General features: G+C 46.8%; 1 protein-coding gene across 1 annotated transcript in view; it reads left to right on the forward strand.

Annotated features, from left to right (window-relative positions):
• The window catches only part of LOC106571809 (putative methyltransferase-like protein 24), a 119976-nt gene extending 106457 nt beyond the window's left edge, over positions 1 to 13519 (forward strand). The window contains exon 5 of the mRNA XM_014145276.3: positions 11093 to 13519. Coding sequence (XP_014000751.2) covers positions 11093 to 11410 — 318 coding nt within the window. The 3' untranslated portion in view covers positions 11411 to 13519. The remainder of the gene's footprint in view (positions 1 to 11092) is intronic.
• The last annotated feature ends 2998 nt before the right edge of the window (positions 13520 to 16517 follow it).

Below are 16517 nucleotides of genomic sequence, written 5' to 3' on the forward strand. Positions count from 1 at the left end.
CTGGAGTGTATGCGGGTAAGCATCTCTGGACGTAGTGATTTGGGAATAATGACCTTCTGACCTCTGAACAAGACGCCATTTTGCATGCTGATCTCATCTCGAAAGGTCCAGTATTCTCTCACTGTGAAAGGTGTCTCCTCTTTCAGGTATGGCCAACCTGCGAGAGCCATGGACTTCAGTGATTGTAGGTGTTCGTCTTTGTCAGTGTGTTGCCTGATCTGGGCTAGGCGGTGATCTGTGACGTTTAACCTGTTGGGGATAGGGGGCAGTATTGACACGGCTGGATAAAAAACGTACCCGATTTAATCTGGTTACTACTCCTGCCCAGTAACTAGAATATGCATATAATTATTGGCTTTGGATAGAAAACACCCTAAAGTTTCTAAAACTGTTTGAATGGTGTCTGTGAGTATAACAGAACTCCTATGGCAGGCCAAAACCTGAGAAGATTTCAAGCAGGAAGTGGCCTGTCTGAGAAGTAGTGTTTCATCTTGGCTCTTTTTATTGAAGGGTCTCAGAGCCCGGGAAAACGTTGAACGATATCGAGGCAGGCTCTGGCTGAAACACTTTATCGCTTTTGGCAAGTGGCCACTCAGAGTACTATGGGCTTAGGCGCGTGCCCGCTTCGACCGAATGCTTTGTTTTCCTTTGTCTGTTTATCTAAACGCAGATTCCCGGTCGGAATATTATCGCTTTTTTATGAGAAAAATGGCATAAATATTGATTTTAAACAGCAGTTGACATGCTTCGAAATACGGTAATGGAATATTTAGAATTCTTTTGTCACGAATTGCGCCATGCTCGTCACCCTTATTTAGCCTTTAGGATAGTGTCTAGAACGCACGAACAAAACACCGCTGTTTGGATATAACGATGGATTATTTTGGACCAAACCAACATTTGTTATTGAAGTAGAAGTCCTGGGAGTGCATTCTGACGAAGACAACAAAGGTAAGAACATTTTTCTTATAGTAAATCTGACTTTGATGAGTGCTAAACCTGCTGGGTGTCTAAATAGCTAGCCCTGTGATGCCGGGCTATCTACTGAGAATATTGCAAAATGTGCTTTCACCGAAAAGCTATTTTAAAATCGGACATATCGAGTGCATAGAGGAGTTCTGTATCTATAATTCTTAAAATAATTGTTATGCTTTTTGTGAACGTTTATCGTGAGTAATTTAGTAAATTCACCGGCAGTGTTCGGTGGGAATGCTAGTCACATGCTAGTCACATGCTAATGTAAAAAGCTGGTTTTTTATATAAATATGACCTTGATTGAACAAAACATGCATGTATTGTATAACATAATGTCCTAGGGTTGTCATCTGATGAAGATCATCAAAGGTTAGTGCTACATTTAGCTGTGGTTTGGGTTTATGTGACATTATATGCTAGCTTGAAAAATGGGTTGTCTGATTATTTCTGGCTCGGTACTCTGCTGACATAATCTAATGTTTTGCTTTCGTTGTAAAGCCTTTTTGAAATCGGACAGTGTGGTTAGATTAACGAGAGTCTTATCTTTAAAATGGTGTAAAATAGTCATATTTTAGAAAAATTGAAGTAATAGCATATCTAAGGATTTGAATAACGCGCCACAGGATTCAACTGGCTGTTGAGTAGGCGTCCCACCTAGCCCATAGAGGTTAAGTCTTGTTGTTCCTGCTGTAGCGAACAGATGGCCTGCCGCTGATAGGCAGTGCCTCTGCCTGTACATTGTGCCGTTGCCCTGCTCAGTGTGTCGCTGATGTACATCTCTGGTCCTGGCTTGTAAATGACCTTCAGGCTGTAGTTTTGCAGAGTCAGGAGCATGCTTTGAAGCCTCTTGGGCGCATTGAGGAGAGGTTTACTGAATATGGCAATGAGTGGTTTGTGGTCAGTTTCAGCGGTGACCAGCTCTCGACCATATAAGTAGTGATGGAATCGCTGGCAGGAGAAGACGATGCTGAGGCACTCTTTCTCAAATTGTGCATAGTTCTGTTCGGTGGGGGTGAGCGCTCTCGAGGCAAACGCAACGGGTTGGCCTTCCTGCATAAGGCAGCATCCAAGTCCCCTTTGGCTGGAGTCACTCTGGATTGTGACAGGCTTCGTGACGTCGTAGTAGCGCAACACTGGCATGGATGAAGCCAAAGATTTAACCTCGTGCTTGGGTAGCCAGTGCCATGGTGTGTCTTTGTCCAGCAACCGGCGCAGAGGCTCACAGACTGCTGATAGGTGTGGCATGAACTTTGCAAGATAGTTTCCAAAACCGATGAGACGCTGTACTCCTTTTGCATCAGATGGGTTTGGCATGTCGAGGATCGCTCGGATCTTGTCTGGGTCCGGCTTCAGGCCGTTTGCCGAGAGAATGTGGCCATGGAAGTGGACGTCTTTCACCTTGAACTGTAGCTTCTTCAGGCCAAGACGAAGCTTAACTGATCGACAGCGCTCCATCAGTGCCAGGAGCTTCACATCGTGGTCACGTTCTGCTTCTTCGTCTGTGTCACCACAGCCTACGATCAAGACATCATCGGCGATGGGTTCAATGCCCTTGAGCCCAGCCAGTAACTCGTGCTGCTTGCGTTGGTATACCTCAGGTGCCACTGAGACACCAAACGGGAGCTTGAGCCAGCGTTTCCGACCCCAGGGGGTCCAGAAGGTAGTCATGAAGCTGCTTTCTTCGTCCAGCTTGCATTGAAGGAATGCATCTCGGGCATCCACCAAGGTGAATTTGAATTTGAGCAGCAGCAGCTGAAAAATGAGCTCCTACAAATATTGAAATTTACATGGTTTTTAGAGTGAAGTACATCGGAAAAAAGCAAAAGAAAACTGCAAGACTGAATAGGAGAAAAAACAAGCAACAAACAAAGAAGATAGGCTTTTGAAAAATAACTATTTTTCATAAAATTGTAGTTATCTTAGCAAGCTGAATTGTTTACCAGTTGCTAAGCAGTTGCTAGGGACTCTTTTGGAAGAAGCTAGCTAGCTAACGAAGAACAACAAAGAATATCTAGTTAACAGAAGAAAAGAAAGAGAAAATCAGGACAGAAGAAAAAGGATATCAAAGTGAAACAGTTCTCTAAAGACACAGGAGACAATAATACAAGAAACAACACTTCTGTAGCTTGTCAACTATGTGTCTGTCTATCCCTGTTCTCTCCTCATCTGCACAGGCCATACAAACGCTTCACACCGCGTGGCCGCTGCCACTCTAACCTGGTGGTCCCAGCGCGCACGACCCACGTGGAGTTCCAGGTCTCCGGCAGCCTCTGGAACTGCCGGTCTGCAGCCAACAAGGCTGAGTTCATCTCAGCCTATGCTACCCTCCAGTCCCTTGACTTCCTGGCGCTGACGGAAACATGGATTACCACAGATAACACTGCTACTCCTACTGCTCTCTCTTCGTCTGCCCACGTGTTCTCGCATACCCCTAGAGCATCGAGCCAGCGGGGTGGTGGCACTGGAATCCTCATCTCTCCCAAGTGGACATTCTCTCTTTCTCCCCTGACCCATCTGTCTATCTCCTCATTTGAATTCCATGCTGTCACAGTTACCAGCCCTTTCAAGCTTAACATCCTTATCATTTATCGCCCTCCAGGTTCCCATGGAGAGTTCATCAATGAGCTTGACGTCTTGATAAGTTCCTTTCCTGAGGATGGCTCACCTCTCACAGTTCTGGGTGACTTTAACCTCCCCACGTCTACCTTTGACTCATTCCTCTCTGCCTCCTTCTTTCCACTCCTCTCCTCTTTTGACCTCACCCTCTCACCTTCCCCCCCTACTCACAAGGCAGGCAATACGCTTGACCTCATCTTTACTAGATGCTGTTCTTCCACTAATCTCATTGCAACTCCCCTCCAAATCTCCGACCACTACCTTGTATCCTTTTCCCTCTTGCTCTCATCCAACACTTCTCACTCTGCCCCTACTCGGATGGTATTGCGCCGTCCCAACCTTCGCTCTCTCTCTCCCGCTACTCTCTCCTCTTCCATCCTATCATCTCTTCCCTCTGCTCAAACCTTCTCCAACCTATCTCCTGATTCTGCCTCCTCAACCCTCCTCTCCTCCCTTTCTGCATCCTTTGATTTTCTCTGTCCCCTATCCTCCAGGCCGGCTCGGTCCTCCCCTCCTGCTCCGTGGCTCGACGACTCACTACGAGCTCACAGAACAAGGCTCCGGGCAGCCGAGCGGAAATGGAGGAAAACTCGCCTCCCTGCGGACCTGGCATCCTTTCACTCACTCCTCTCTACATTCTCCTCTTCTGTCTCTGCTGCTAAAGCCACTTTCTACCACTCTAAATTCCAAGCATCTGCCTCTAACCCTAGGAAGCTCTTTGCTACCTTCTCCTCCCTCCTGAATCCTCCTCCCCCCCCCCCTCCCTCTCTGCGAATGACTTCGTCAACCATTTTGAAAAGAAGGTTGACGATATCCGATCCTCGTTTGCTAAGTCAAACGACACCGTTGGTCCTGCTCACACTGCCCTACCCTGTGCTTTGACCTCTTTCTCCCCTCTCTCTCCAGATGAAATCTCGCGTCTTGTGACGGCCGGCCGCCCAACAACCTGCCCACTTGACCCTATCCCCTCCTCTCTTCTCCAGACCATTTCCGGAGACCTTCTCCCCTTCCTCACCTCGCTCATCAACTCATCCTTGACCGCTGGCTACGTCCCTTCCGTCTTCAAGAGAGCGAGAGTTGCACCCCTTCTGAAAAAACCTACACTCGATCCCTCCGATGTCAACAACTACAGACCAGTATCCCTTCTTTCTTTTCTCTCCAAAACTCTTGAACGTGCTGTCCTTGGCCAGCTCTCCTGCTATCTCTCTCAGAATGACCTTCTTGATCCTAAACAGTCAGGTTTCAAGACTGGGCATTCAACTGAGACTGCTCTTCTCTGTGTCACGGAGGCTCTCCGCACTGCTAAAGCTAACTCTCTCTCCTCTGCTCTCATCCTTCTAGACCTATCTGCTGCCTTTGATACTGTGAACCATCAGATCCTCCTCTCCACCCTCTCCGAGCTGGGCATCTCCGGCGCGGCCCACGCTTGGATTGCGTCCTACCTGACAGGTCGCTCCTACCAGGTGGCGTGGCGAGAATCTGTCTCCGCACCATGCGCTCTCACCACTGGTGTCCCCCAGGGCTCTGTTCTAGGCCCTCTCCTATTCTCGCTATACACCAAGTCACTTGGCTCTGTCATATCCTCACATGGTCTCTCCTATCATTGCTATGCAGACGACACACAATTAATCTTCTCCTTTCCCCCTTCTGATAACCAGGCGGCGAATCGCATCTCTGCATGTCTGTCAGACATATCAGTGTGGATGACGGATCACCAGCTCAAGCTGAACCTCGGCAAGACGGAGCTGCTCTTCCTCCCGGGGAAGGACTGCCCGTTCCATGATCTCGCCATCACGGTTGACAACTCCCTTGTGTCCTCCTCCCAGAGTGCTAAGAACCTTGGCGTGATCCTGGACAACACCCTGTCGTTCTCCACTAACATCAACCTTCCCAAGTTATCTCACGTCACCCCGCTCCTCCGCTCTCTCCACTGGCTTCCAGTTGAAGCTCGCATCCGCTACAAGACCATGGTGATTGCCTACGGAGCTGTGAAGGGAACGGCACCTCCATACCTTCAGGCTCTGATCAGGCCCTACACCCAAACAAGGGCACTGCGTTCATCCACCACTGGCCTGCTGGCCCCCCTACCTCTGAGGAAGCACAGTTCCCGCTCAGCCCAGTCAAAACTGTTCGCTGCTCTGGCACCCCAATGGTGGAACAAGCTCCCTCACGACGCCAGGACAGCGGAGTCAATCACCACCTTCCGGAGACACCTGAAACCCCACCTCTTTAAGGAATACCTAGGATAGGATAAAGTAATCCTTCTAACCCCCCCCCCCCCCCTTAAAAGATTTAGATGCACTATTGTAAAGTGGTTGTTCCACTGGATATCATAAGGCGAATGCACCATTTTGTAAGTCGCTCTGGATAAGAGCGTCTGCTAAATGACTTAAATGTAAATGTAAAATGTAAATGTGAAAATCCTGGCCTTGGGAAGCTTGTAGAGGACATCCTCTAGTGTCGGCATGATGTAGTGGGATCGTTTCAGTGCTTGGTTCAGATGCTTTGGGTCGATGCAGACCCTCAGCTTCTCTGTTTTTTTCACTATGACCATATTGCTGATCCAGTCAGTTGGTTCGGTCACAGATATCATGTGGCCATCGGCCTCATACTTGTCCAGCTGGGCCTTCACAGCCACTTTCATTGCAATGGGCACATTGCGAGGAGCACACTGGACTGGAGTGATGCTCTCATCCACTTCAAAGTGTACCTCCCCTGATTCAACGGGCATGATTCAACGGGCATGTTGAATACATCGTCATATCTGCTGAGTAGTTGTTCTTTGGACAGGGGTCCATGCTGGACATGATCCACAACGTGCAGGTCATTTGGTACAGTGAACTGCATCAGTCCCAGGCGTTCGCATGTAGAGCCTGAGAGGAGAGGATGTTGACTGGTTTTCACAATCTCAAACTCCAGCTTGTGTTTGCGTCCCCGAATAACACATTCGGTCTCAAAGGTGCCCATAGAGCTCATTGGCTCTCCTGAGTACAGCTTTAGTCTAGTGTCGCTGGGCAATAGATGTGTGTCAGATGCCAGATTGATTTTGTCTTTGTAGCTCATTACATTGCATGTAGCACTGGAATCCAGTTGACATTGTTGTTGCTTGTTGTGTAATCGTAGTGTCACAAACCATTTCTTCCCTCTTCAGTGTACAGCCCCAATGGATTCATGCATGTAAATGTCACTTTCACTGTTCAGCTCTGAACATTGAGTGACATCATCAACACAGTGAATCTTGCCCTCACTCACCCTTCTTTTGCTTTTGAGACACACTTTTGCAAAGTGATTATTAGTTCCACAAGCTCTGCATGGTTTTCCATAGGCAGGGCAGTGCTCTTTGCCACGTGTGTGCATATTCCCACAGTATTTACATGCTACTGGGCTCTCTGTGTTCACCGTTCGTGGTGAATTACTCTGCCTCCATTGGTTTTGCCTGAATGTCTGCCTAGCAACAGCGTGAACAGTATCAACGTCGGAGCGTGGGGTTTCGATTTCCATTGCTCTCATTCTCATGTCAGTGACTTTGGCAGTGCGGCACATTTCGATGGCAGTTACTAATGTTAAGCCTCTCTCTCTCAGTAGACGCCGGCGCGTAATCCTCATTTGCAATTCCCAGTACTATTTTGTCACGAATCAATTCATCTTTCAATCCCCCGTATTCACAAGTGGCGGATTTTTCTCTCAAACGGGTTACAAAGTTGTGTACTGACTCACCCTCTTCCTGTTTGCAGCTTCCGAAAACGAACCGCTCGTAAATTACGTTTCTGGCGGGTTTGAAGTAATTCTCCAATGCATCCAATATAGCCTTTGCATCACACTGTTGTCGCGCTGTGAGGGTGAGATTGTGCCGGTAGATATGCCTGCATTCGCTGCCCATTAAACTCCTCAGAGTTGCCGCTTGTACCTCGTTGGGTTTCTCATGTAGACCGGTCACCAGCGCATAGTCCTCGAATTCATCCCTGAAATTGTCCCAATTAGTATTCCAGTCCCCTGTGAGAACCATGGGATTTGGTGGCGGAATGTTCGCTGCCATAGCGATGGAATAGGAGATTTCTTTGCCTTCAGTCATCGAGGTAGGTAGTGATGCTAGCTAACCAGCTAACAACTAGTTGATCAGTGTTGTGATTAGGAGTAGGAATCGGCGTGTGTTCGCATATGGAACGTAACCGCACCTATACTGTACTTAGCTACAAAAATAACAAACGTGTGGTTTTCGAGCCACTTCTGATACCATGTTTCAGTATGATATATTGGATAAAGTAATAAAGACAGACACCAATGTCTAGTTCAATAGCCTTGTTCATGCATTGTACAAATCCCTACACGCGGAGTCCGGGGAACAGTCCGGCTAGTCGATTACCTATCAACTAGACTCCGTAACAGTCCGTGTGTTGTTGTGAGTCTGGATGGCCAGCTAACTAGCAACAATGACAAGAAGCTGCCATGTGGGGAATCGTAGGTGGCTCATTTCAGTTAGTTTTATCTTATGCTTGATACCATGTCTTATTTTGAGGGGTTTTGAATGATGTTACGTATATGCTAATATGGCTAAAATTAGTTAGCTAGCTAACCTGACTTCGGCGATGTCATTTACAAAATAGCCTCCAATACCCTACTCAATAAACTGGATGCAGTCTATCACAGTGCCATCCGTTTTGTCACCAAAGCCCCATATACTACCCACCACTGCGACCTGTACGCTCTCGTTGGCAGGCCCTCGCTTCATACCCGTCGCCAAACCCACTGGCTCCAGGTCATCTACAAGACCCTGCTAGGTAAAGTCCCCCTTTATCTCAGCTCACTGGTCACCATAGCAGCACCCACCTATAGCACGCACTCCAGCAGGTATATCTCTCTGGTCACCCCCAAAGCCAATTCATCCTTTGGACGTCTCTCCTTCCAGTTCTCTGCTGCCAATGACTGGAACGAACTACAAAAATCTCTGAAACTGGAAACACTTATCTCCCTCACTAGCTTTAAGCACCAGCTGTCAGAGCAGCTCACAGATCACTGCACCTGTACATAGCCCATCTATAATTTAGCCCAAACAACTACCTCTTCTCCTGCTGTATTTATTTATTTATTTTGCTCCTTTGCACCCCATTATTTCTATTTCTACTTTGCACTTTCTTCCACTACAAATCTACCATTCCAGTGTTTTACTTGCTATATTTTATTTACTTTGCCACCATGGCCTTTTTTTTGCCTTTACCTCCCTTATCTCACCTCATTTGCTCACATTGTTTAAAGACTTATTTTTCTACGTGTATTATTGACTGTATGTTTGTTTTACTCCATGTGTAACTGTGTTGTTGTATGTGTCGAACTGCTTTGCTTTATCTTGGCCAGGTCACAATTGTAAATGAGAACTTGTTCTCAACTTGCCTACCTGGTTAAATAAAGGTGAAATAAATAAAAATAAAAAACCAACAACTGTATCAATGTATTTGAGAAACGACAAGTGTTGATTGTGCAAATCTATTTATGCTTTCAATATACATCGGAGACTAAATATAGTTTACATGTCGTCAACAATCTAATGCAACCCTGTCTCTTTTGCCCCATATTTGGGCACAAGTCGGTTTTGTTGCTAAACAACCAACCTGTCTATAGGAATGAATGGAATTCTACAGTATTTCACTTAAATGTTTCAAGGACAAGTTACATGCATTAAAGTAATTTTGTTGTAGTGGGGACAGTAATATTATTAATATGTTTAGCTCACATAATATACTGCTCAAAAAAAGAAAGGGAACACTTAAACAACACAATGTAACTCCAAGTCAATCACACTTCTGTGAAATCAAACTGTCCACTTAGGAAGCAACATAGATTGACAATACATTCCACATGCTGTTGTGCAAATGGAATAGACAACAGGTGGAAATTATTGGCAATAAGCAAGACACCCCCAATAAAGGAGTGGTTCTGCAGGTGGAGACCACAGACTACTTCTCAGTTCCTATGCTTCCTGGCTGATGTTTTGGTCACTTTTGAATGCTGGCGGTGCTTTCACTCTAGTGGTAGCATGAGACGGAGTCTACAACCCACACAAGTGGCTCAGGTAGTGCAGCTCATCCAGGATGGCACATCAATGCGAGCTGTGGCAAGAAGGTTTGCTGTGTCTGTCAGCGTAGTGTCCAGAGCATGGAGGTGCTACCAGGAGACAGGCCAGTACATCAGGAGACATGGAGGAGGCCGTATGAAGGCAACAACCCAGCAGCAGGACCGCTACCTCCGCCTTTGTGCAAGGAGGAGCAGGAGGAGCACTGCCAGAGCCCTGCAAAATGACCTCCAGCAGGCCACAAATGTGCATGTGTCTGCTCAAACAGTCAGAAACAGACTCCATGAGGGTGGTATAAGGGCCCGACATCTACAGGTGGGGGTTGTGCTTACAGCCCAACACCGTGCAGGACGTTTGGCATTTGTCAGAGAACACCAAGATTGGCATATTCGCCACTGGCGCCCTGTGCTCTTCACAGATGAAAGCAGGTACACACTGAGCACATGTGACAGACGTGACAGAGTCTGGAGACGCCGTGGAGAACGTTCTGCTGCCTGCAACATCCTCCAGCATGACCGGTTTGGCGGTGGGTCAGTCATGGTGTGGGGTGGCATTTCTTTGGCGGGCCGCACAGCCCTCCATGTGCTCGCCAGAGGTAGCCTGACTGCCATTAGGTACCGAGATGAGATCCTCAGACCCCTTGTGAGACCATATGCTGGTGCGGTTGGCCCTGGGTTCCTCCTAATGCAAGACAATGCTAGACCTCATGTGGCTGGAGTGTGTCAGCAGTTCCTGCAAGAGGAAGGCATTGATGCTATGGACTGGCCCGCCCGTTCCCCAGACCTGAATCCAATTGAGCACATCTGGGACATCATGTCTCGCTCCATCCACCAACGCCACGTTGCACCACAGACTGTCCAGGATTTGGCGGATGCTTTAGTCCAGGTCTTGTGTGTCAGGCGTTGTAGGGAGGTCATACAGGCACATGGAGGCCACACACACTACTGAGCCTCATTTTGACTTGTTTTAAGGACATTACATCAAAGTTGGATCAGCCTGTAGTGTGGTTTTCCACTTTAATTTTGAGTGTGACTCCAAATCCAGACCTCCATGGGTTGATAAATTGATTTCCATGGATTATTTTTGTGTGATTTTGTTGTCAGCACATTCAACTATGTAAAGAAAAAAGTATTTAATAAGATTATTTCTTTCATTCAGATCTAGGATGTGTTGTTTAAGTATTCCCTTTATTTTTTTGAGCAGTGTATCATTTAAAAGTATGCAATAAGGTGTCTGTAATATAAGAAATGTGGCAAAAACAAATCAATTTCTATAACTTCCAAAACATTTTTACAATGGTGGGGTAGTGCCAAGATGGAGGCACAGTGGCTTTAACACACAGCCCCCCCATCAGTCATCTAGTGTAAATAAATCATTGACACAAGGAGTATGCAATTCAAATGTTCCCCCTCTTTCTCCCGCTCTCTGTTCCAGGTGGATGTTCTGAAGGTAGACATGGAGAGTGCGGAGTGGAAGATTCTGGAGAACCTGGTTCTAGAAGGGGTTCTAAGCTCAGTGGGTCAGTTACTACTAGAAGTCCACCTCCACTGGGCAGGGTTTGAGGTGGGTGGGGACGACCCATCCGTGGTGCGCTATTGGTTCAGCCTGCTGAAGGAGCTGGAGCGAGCTCACTTCCGCCTCTTCCGTTACCACAACGACCCAGCCAAACCCCGCCTTTTCCTGCACAGGAACTTTCTGAATGCCAGCAGTACCTATACACTGGGCTGGATCAACAATGAGTGGAAGACTTGAGAGCACTGACTGACTGACGGACAGGCCTCTGGCCAATGAGAAGGGGAGACTCTGTGAAATGTAGTCCAGCTATGATGGGAAACGAAGGAGTCGTCAATCCCATGGGATGTTTGCCTTTGGATATTTAGTGAGCTCCAAAAGTATTGGGACAGTGACAATTGTGTTATTGTTTTGGCTCTTTACTCCAGCAACTTTGATTTGAAATGATAGAATGACTATGAGCGTAAAGTGCAGACTGTAAGCTTTAATTTGAGGTGTAATTCACTTATGTGTATTAAAGTAGTAAAAGTTAGAGGTATAGATATCATACCCCCCTAAAAATGCTAAACTCCCCTGTTATGTCTTGGGGTTATGATATTTGTGCTTCTGTAACTTTCTCACTCATCATTAATCACGATTCATTCAGGACTAGCCATAATCATGGTGGCATCCACATTAATATAGAAGTGTTAGGAAACATATTATATTCTTATTTACAATAAAAGTACTTCAAAATGACACAATGTATTATATACCATGAATTTCTATTGGGTATAAAATAATCTTAAACACAAATCAAATCAAATGTATTTATATAGCCCTTCTTACATCAGCTGATATCTCAAAGTGCTGTACAGAAACCCAGCCAAAAACCCCAAACAGCAAGTAATGCAGGTGTAGAAGCACGGTGGCTAGGAAAAACTCCCTAGAAAGGCCAAAACCTAGGAAGAAACCTAGAGAGGAACCAGGCGATGAGGGGTGGCCAGTCCTCTTCTGGCTGTGCCAGGTGGAGATTATAACAGAACATGGCCAAGATGTTGAAATGTTCATAAATGACCAGCATGGTCAAATAATAATAATCACAGTAGTTTTCGAGGGTGCAACAAGTCAGCACCTCAAGAGTAAATGTCAGTTGGCTTTTCATAGCCGATCATTGAGAGTATCTCTACCGCTCCTGCTGTCTCTAGAGAGTTGAAAACAGCAGGTCTGGGACAGGTAGCACATCCGGTGTACAGGTCAGGGTTCCATAGCCGGAGTTGAAACTGGAACCAGTTGAAACTGGAGCCAAAACACAACAGCAAATGCATCCAACAAGTTTGTAAAGTCACAAGGTTGATGTAACCATTGCATGCTAGGAATGTGGTGCCAATAACTAAACTTTAAATATATTTATTAGATTTGTTTTTCTCTCTATTTTTTTTCTCCCCAATTGGTAGTTACAGTCTCGTTCCACCGCTGCAACTCCCGTACGGACTCAGAAGGGGCATGCATCTCACAACCCCGCCAAGCTGCACTGCTTCTTGACACAATGCTCGCTTAACCCGGAAGCCAGCCGCACCAATGTGTCGGAGGAAACAATGTACACCTGGCGACCATGTCAGCAAGCATTGCACCTGGCCCGCCACAGGAGTCGCTAGGGCAACCCGGCCAGCCAAACACTCCCCTAACCCGGACGATGCTGGGCAAATTGTGCGCCGCCTCATGGGTCTCCTGGTCGCGGCTGGCTGCGACACTGCCTGGGATCAAACCAGGATCTGTAGTGACGCAGCTAGCACGGCGACGCAGTGCCTTAGACCGCCGCGTAACTCGGGAGGCCCTCAAATACTAAACTTTTGACTACTTTAATAAACATGTAAGTGGATTTGTCCCAATACTTTTGGTCCGCTAAAATGTAGGGACTATATACAAAAAGTGCTGTGATTTCTAAACGGTTCACACGTGATATGGATGAAAATACCCTCAAATGTATGTCACTGTCCCAATACTTTTACGGAGGTTTATGTAAAGTTTTGTGAGCTCTACTCTCCTCCTATCAAGCTCCTATCATTCAAACGATGTTGAATCACCACTCCCTGTTCCCTTTCCTGATATGACCTTAGACATGGTGAGGTAATTGCCTCTTGTGGCCTTGAGGTCCGTCCATCGGTCAGAGCTGCTTCAAAGTGGCTGTGTTCTGTCTGGAGGTCATGGCCTTATCTGGACTTGGACCTGAGCCAAACCGTCCCGAACATAGACAGAGACATCCACTCTCTCCTGGAGAATTCTCCTCAAAGGCACGGGCATTGAATAGTGAGGTAAGACCACAGCCCAAACTATACTGAACAAAAATAAACGCAACATGCAACTTTTTTTTAATGTTTACTGTGTTATAGAAGTAAATCAGTCAACTGAAATAAATACACTGCTCAAAAAAATGAAGGGAACACTTAAACAACACAATGTAACTCCAAGTCAATCACACTTTGAAATCAAACTGTCCACTTAGGAAGCAACACTGATTGACAATAAATTTCACATGCTGTTGTGCAAATGGAATAGACATCAGGTGGAAATTATAGGCAATTAGCAAGACACCCCCAATAAAGGAGTGGTTCTGCAGGTGGGGACCACAGACCACTTCTCAGTTCCTATGCTTCCTGGCTGATGTTTTGGTCAGTTTTGAATGCTGGCGGTGCTTTCACTCTAGTGGTAGCATGAGACAGAGTCTACAACCCACACAAGTGGCTCAGGTAGTGCAGCTCATCCAGGATGGCACATCAATGCGAGCTGTGGCAAGAAGGTTTGCTGTGTCGGTCAGCGTATTGTCCAGAGCATGGAGGCACTACCAGGAGACAGGCGAGTACATCAGGAGACGTGGAGGAGGCCGTAGGAGGGCAACAACCCAGCAGCAGGACCGCTACCTCCACCTTTGTGCAAGGAGGGGCAGGAGAAGCACTGCCAGAGCCCTGCAAAATGACCTCCAGCAGGCCACAAATGTGCATGTGTCTCCTCAAACGGTCAGAAACAGACTCCATGAGCGTGGTATGAGGGCCCGGCGTCCACAGGTGGGGGTTGTGCTTACAACCCAACACTGTGCAGGACGTTTGGCATTTGCCAGAGAACACCAAGATTGGCAAATTCGCCACTGGCGCCCTGTGCTCTTCACAGATGAAAGCAGGTTCACACTGAGCACAGGTGACAGATGTGACAGTCTGGAGATGCCATGGAGAACGTTCTGCTGCCTGCAACATCCTCCAGCATGACCGGTTTGGCGGTGGGTCAGTCATGGTGTGGGGTGGCATTTCTTTGGGGGGCCGCACAGCCCTCCATGTGCTCGTCAGAGGTAGCCTGACTGCCATTAGGTACCGAGATGAGATCCTCAGACCCCTTGTGAGACCATATGCTGGTGCGGTTGGCCCTGGGTTCCTCCTAATGCAAGACAATGCTAGACCTCATGTGGCTGGAGTGTGTCAGCAGTTCCTGCAAGAGGAAAGCATTGATGCTATGGACTGGCGAGGAGGCCGTAGGAGGGCAACAACCCAGCAGCAGGATCGCTACCTCCACCTTTGTGCAAGGAGGAGCAGGAGAAGCACTGCCAGAGGACTGCCGTTCCCCAGACCTGAATCCAATTGAGCACATCTGGGACATCATGTCACGCGCCATCCACCAACGCCACGTTGCACCACAGACTGTCCAGGAGTTGGCGGATGCTTTAGTCCAGGTCTGGGAGGAGATCCCTCAGGAGACCATCCGCCACCTCATCAGGAGCATGCCCAGGCGTTGTAGGGAGGTCATACAGGCACGTGGAGGCCACACACACTACTGAGCCTCATTTTGACTTGTTTTAAGGACATTACATCAAAGTTGGATCAGCCTGTAGTGTGGTTTTCCACTTTAATTTTGAGTGTGACTCCAAATCCAGACCTCCATGGGTTGATAAATTGGATTTCCATTGATTATTTTTGTGATTTTGTTGTCAGCACATTCAACTATGTAAAGAAAAAAGTATTTCATAAGATTATTTCATTCATTCAGATCTAGGATGTGTTACTTTAGTGTTCCCTTTATTTTTTTGAGCAGTGTATATTAGGCCCTAATCTATGGATTTCACATGACTGGGCAGGGGTGCAGCCATGGGTGGGCATAGGACCACCCACTTGGGAGCCAGGCCCAGCCAATCAGAGTTTTTCCCCACAAAAGGCCTTTATTACAGACAGAAATACTCCTCAGCAGATTCCTCAGGTGAAGCCGGATGTGGAGGTCATGGGCTGGCGTGGCCACACTAGGTCACCGGTTATGAGGCCCGGTTGGACGTACTGCCAAATCTCTAAAACGACATTGGATGCTTATGGTCGTGAAATTAACATTCAACTCTCTGGCAACAGCTCTGGTGGACATTCTTGCAGTCTGCATGCCAATTGCTCCCTCAAAACTTGAGACATCTGTGGCAATGTGCTGTGTGACAAAACTGCACATTTTAGAGTGGGCTTTTACTGTCCCCAGCACAAGGTACACCTGTGTAATGATCATGCTCTGTAATAAGCTTATTTATATGCCACACCTGCCAGGTGGATGGATTATCTTGGCAAAGGAGAAATGCTCACTAACAGGGATGTAAACAAATTTGTGCACAACATTTGAGAGAAATAAGCTTTTTGTGCATATGGGAAATTTCTGCTCTCTTTTATTTCAGCTCAAGGAGAGTGTTTATATTTTTGTTCAGTACAATAGCCTCAAAATTGTCCTCAGGATCTTCCGCAGAAAAGGGTAAATGGAGCTGGGGGGCATTGCTGTCAGACAGGCTGAGCACGCCTAATTTAGTGTCTGTAGGAGGCAGGGTAGGAGAGACTATGCCGCCTGAAGAGAGATATACTGTCTTCCCAGAGACTGACCCTGCCTGGGTTACAACAGTAACCTGTATCTAGGTTACATGTGGAGGGAACTCAAGAATGTGAAGAATCACCTCACTCACAAGTCTTATGTCAGTCAATACACATGACAATACATTACACTGAGTGTTTGAAAATACTATAAGGTATGTCAATTTGTAGCGAGACTGGAGTTTGACCAAGCAAATATTCAATCTGGATTATTCTACAGGCAATCCCCAAGATTATGAAATCTGTGCGTGCGTGCGTATTTAACCTGAACTGCAGCTCTAAAACGAGCAGTTTCTTGAGGGAAAAGAACGGAGTGGCTCCCTCAGAATTGAAATAATAGAACATTTCAATCCAGACACCACAATGACTCCTGTTGTTTTCCCAATCACTCTCTGCAGCTGTGCAACTACTTTGTCAACAAATATTACAAAATGGGAGACAAGGTTCAGGCTGACATATTACAAATGAAAACATTCTGAAAAAATGAA

The sequence above is a fragment of the Salmo salar genome, chromosome 15 (genome assembly GCF_965601325.2).
Source record: "Salmo salar chromosome 15, fSalSal1, whole genome shotgun sequence".
In the NCBI taxonomy this organism is placed as follows: Eukaryota; Metazoa; Chordata; class Actinopteri; order Salmoniformes; family Salmonidae; genus Salmo; species Salmo salar.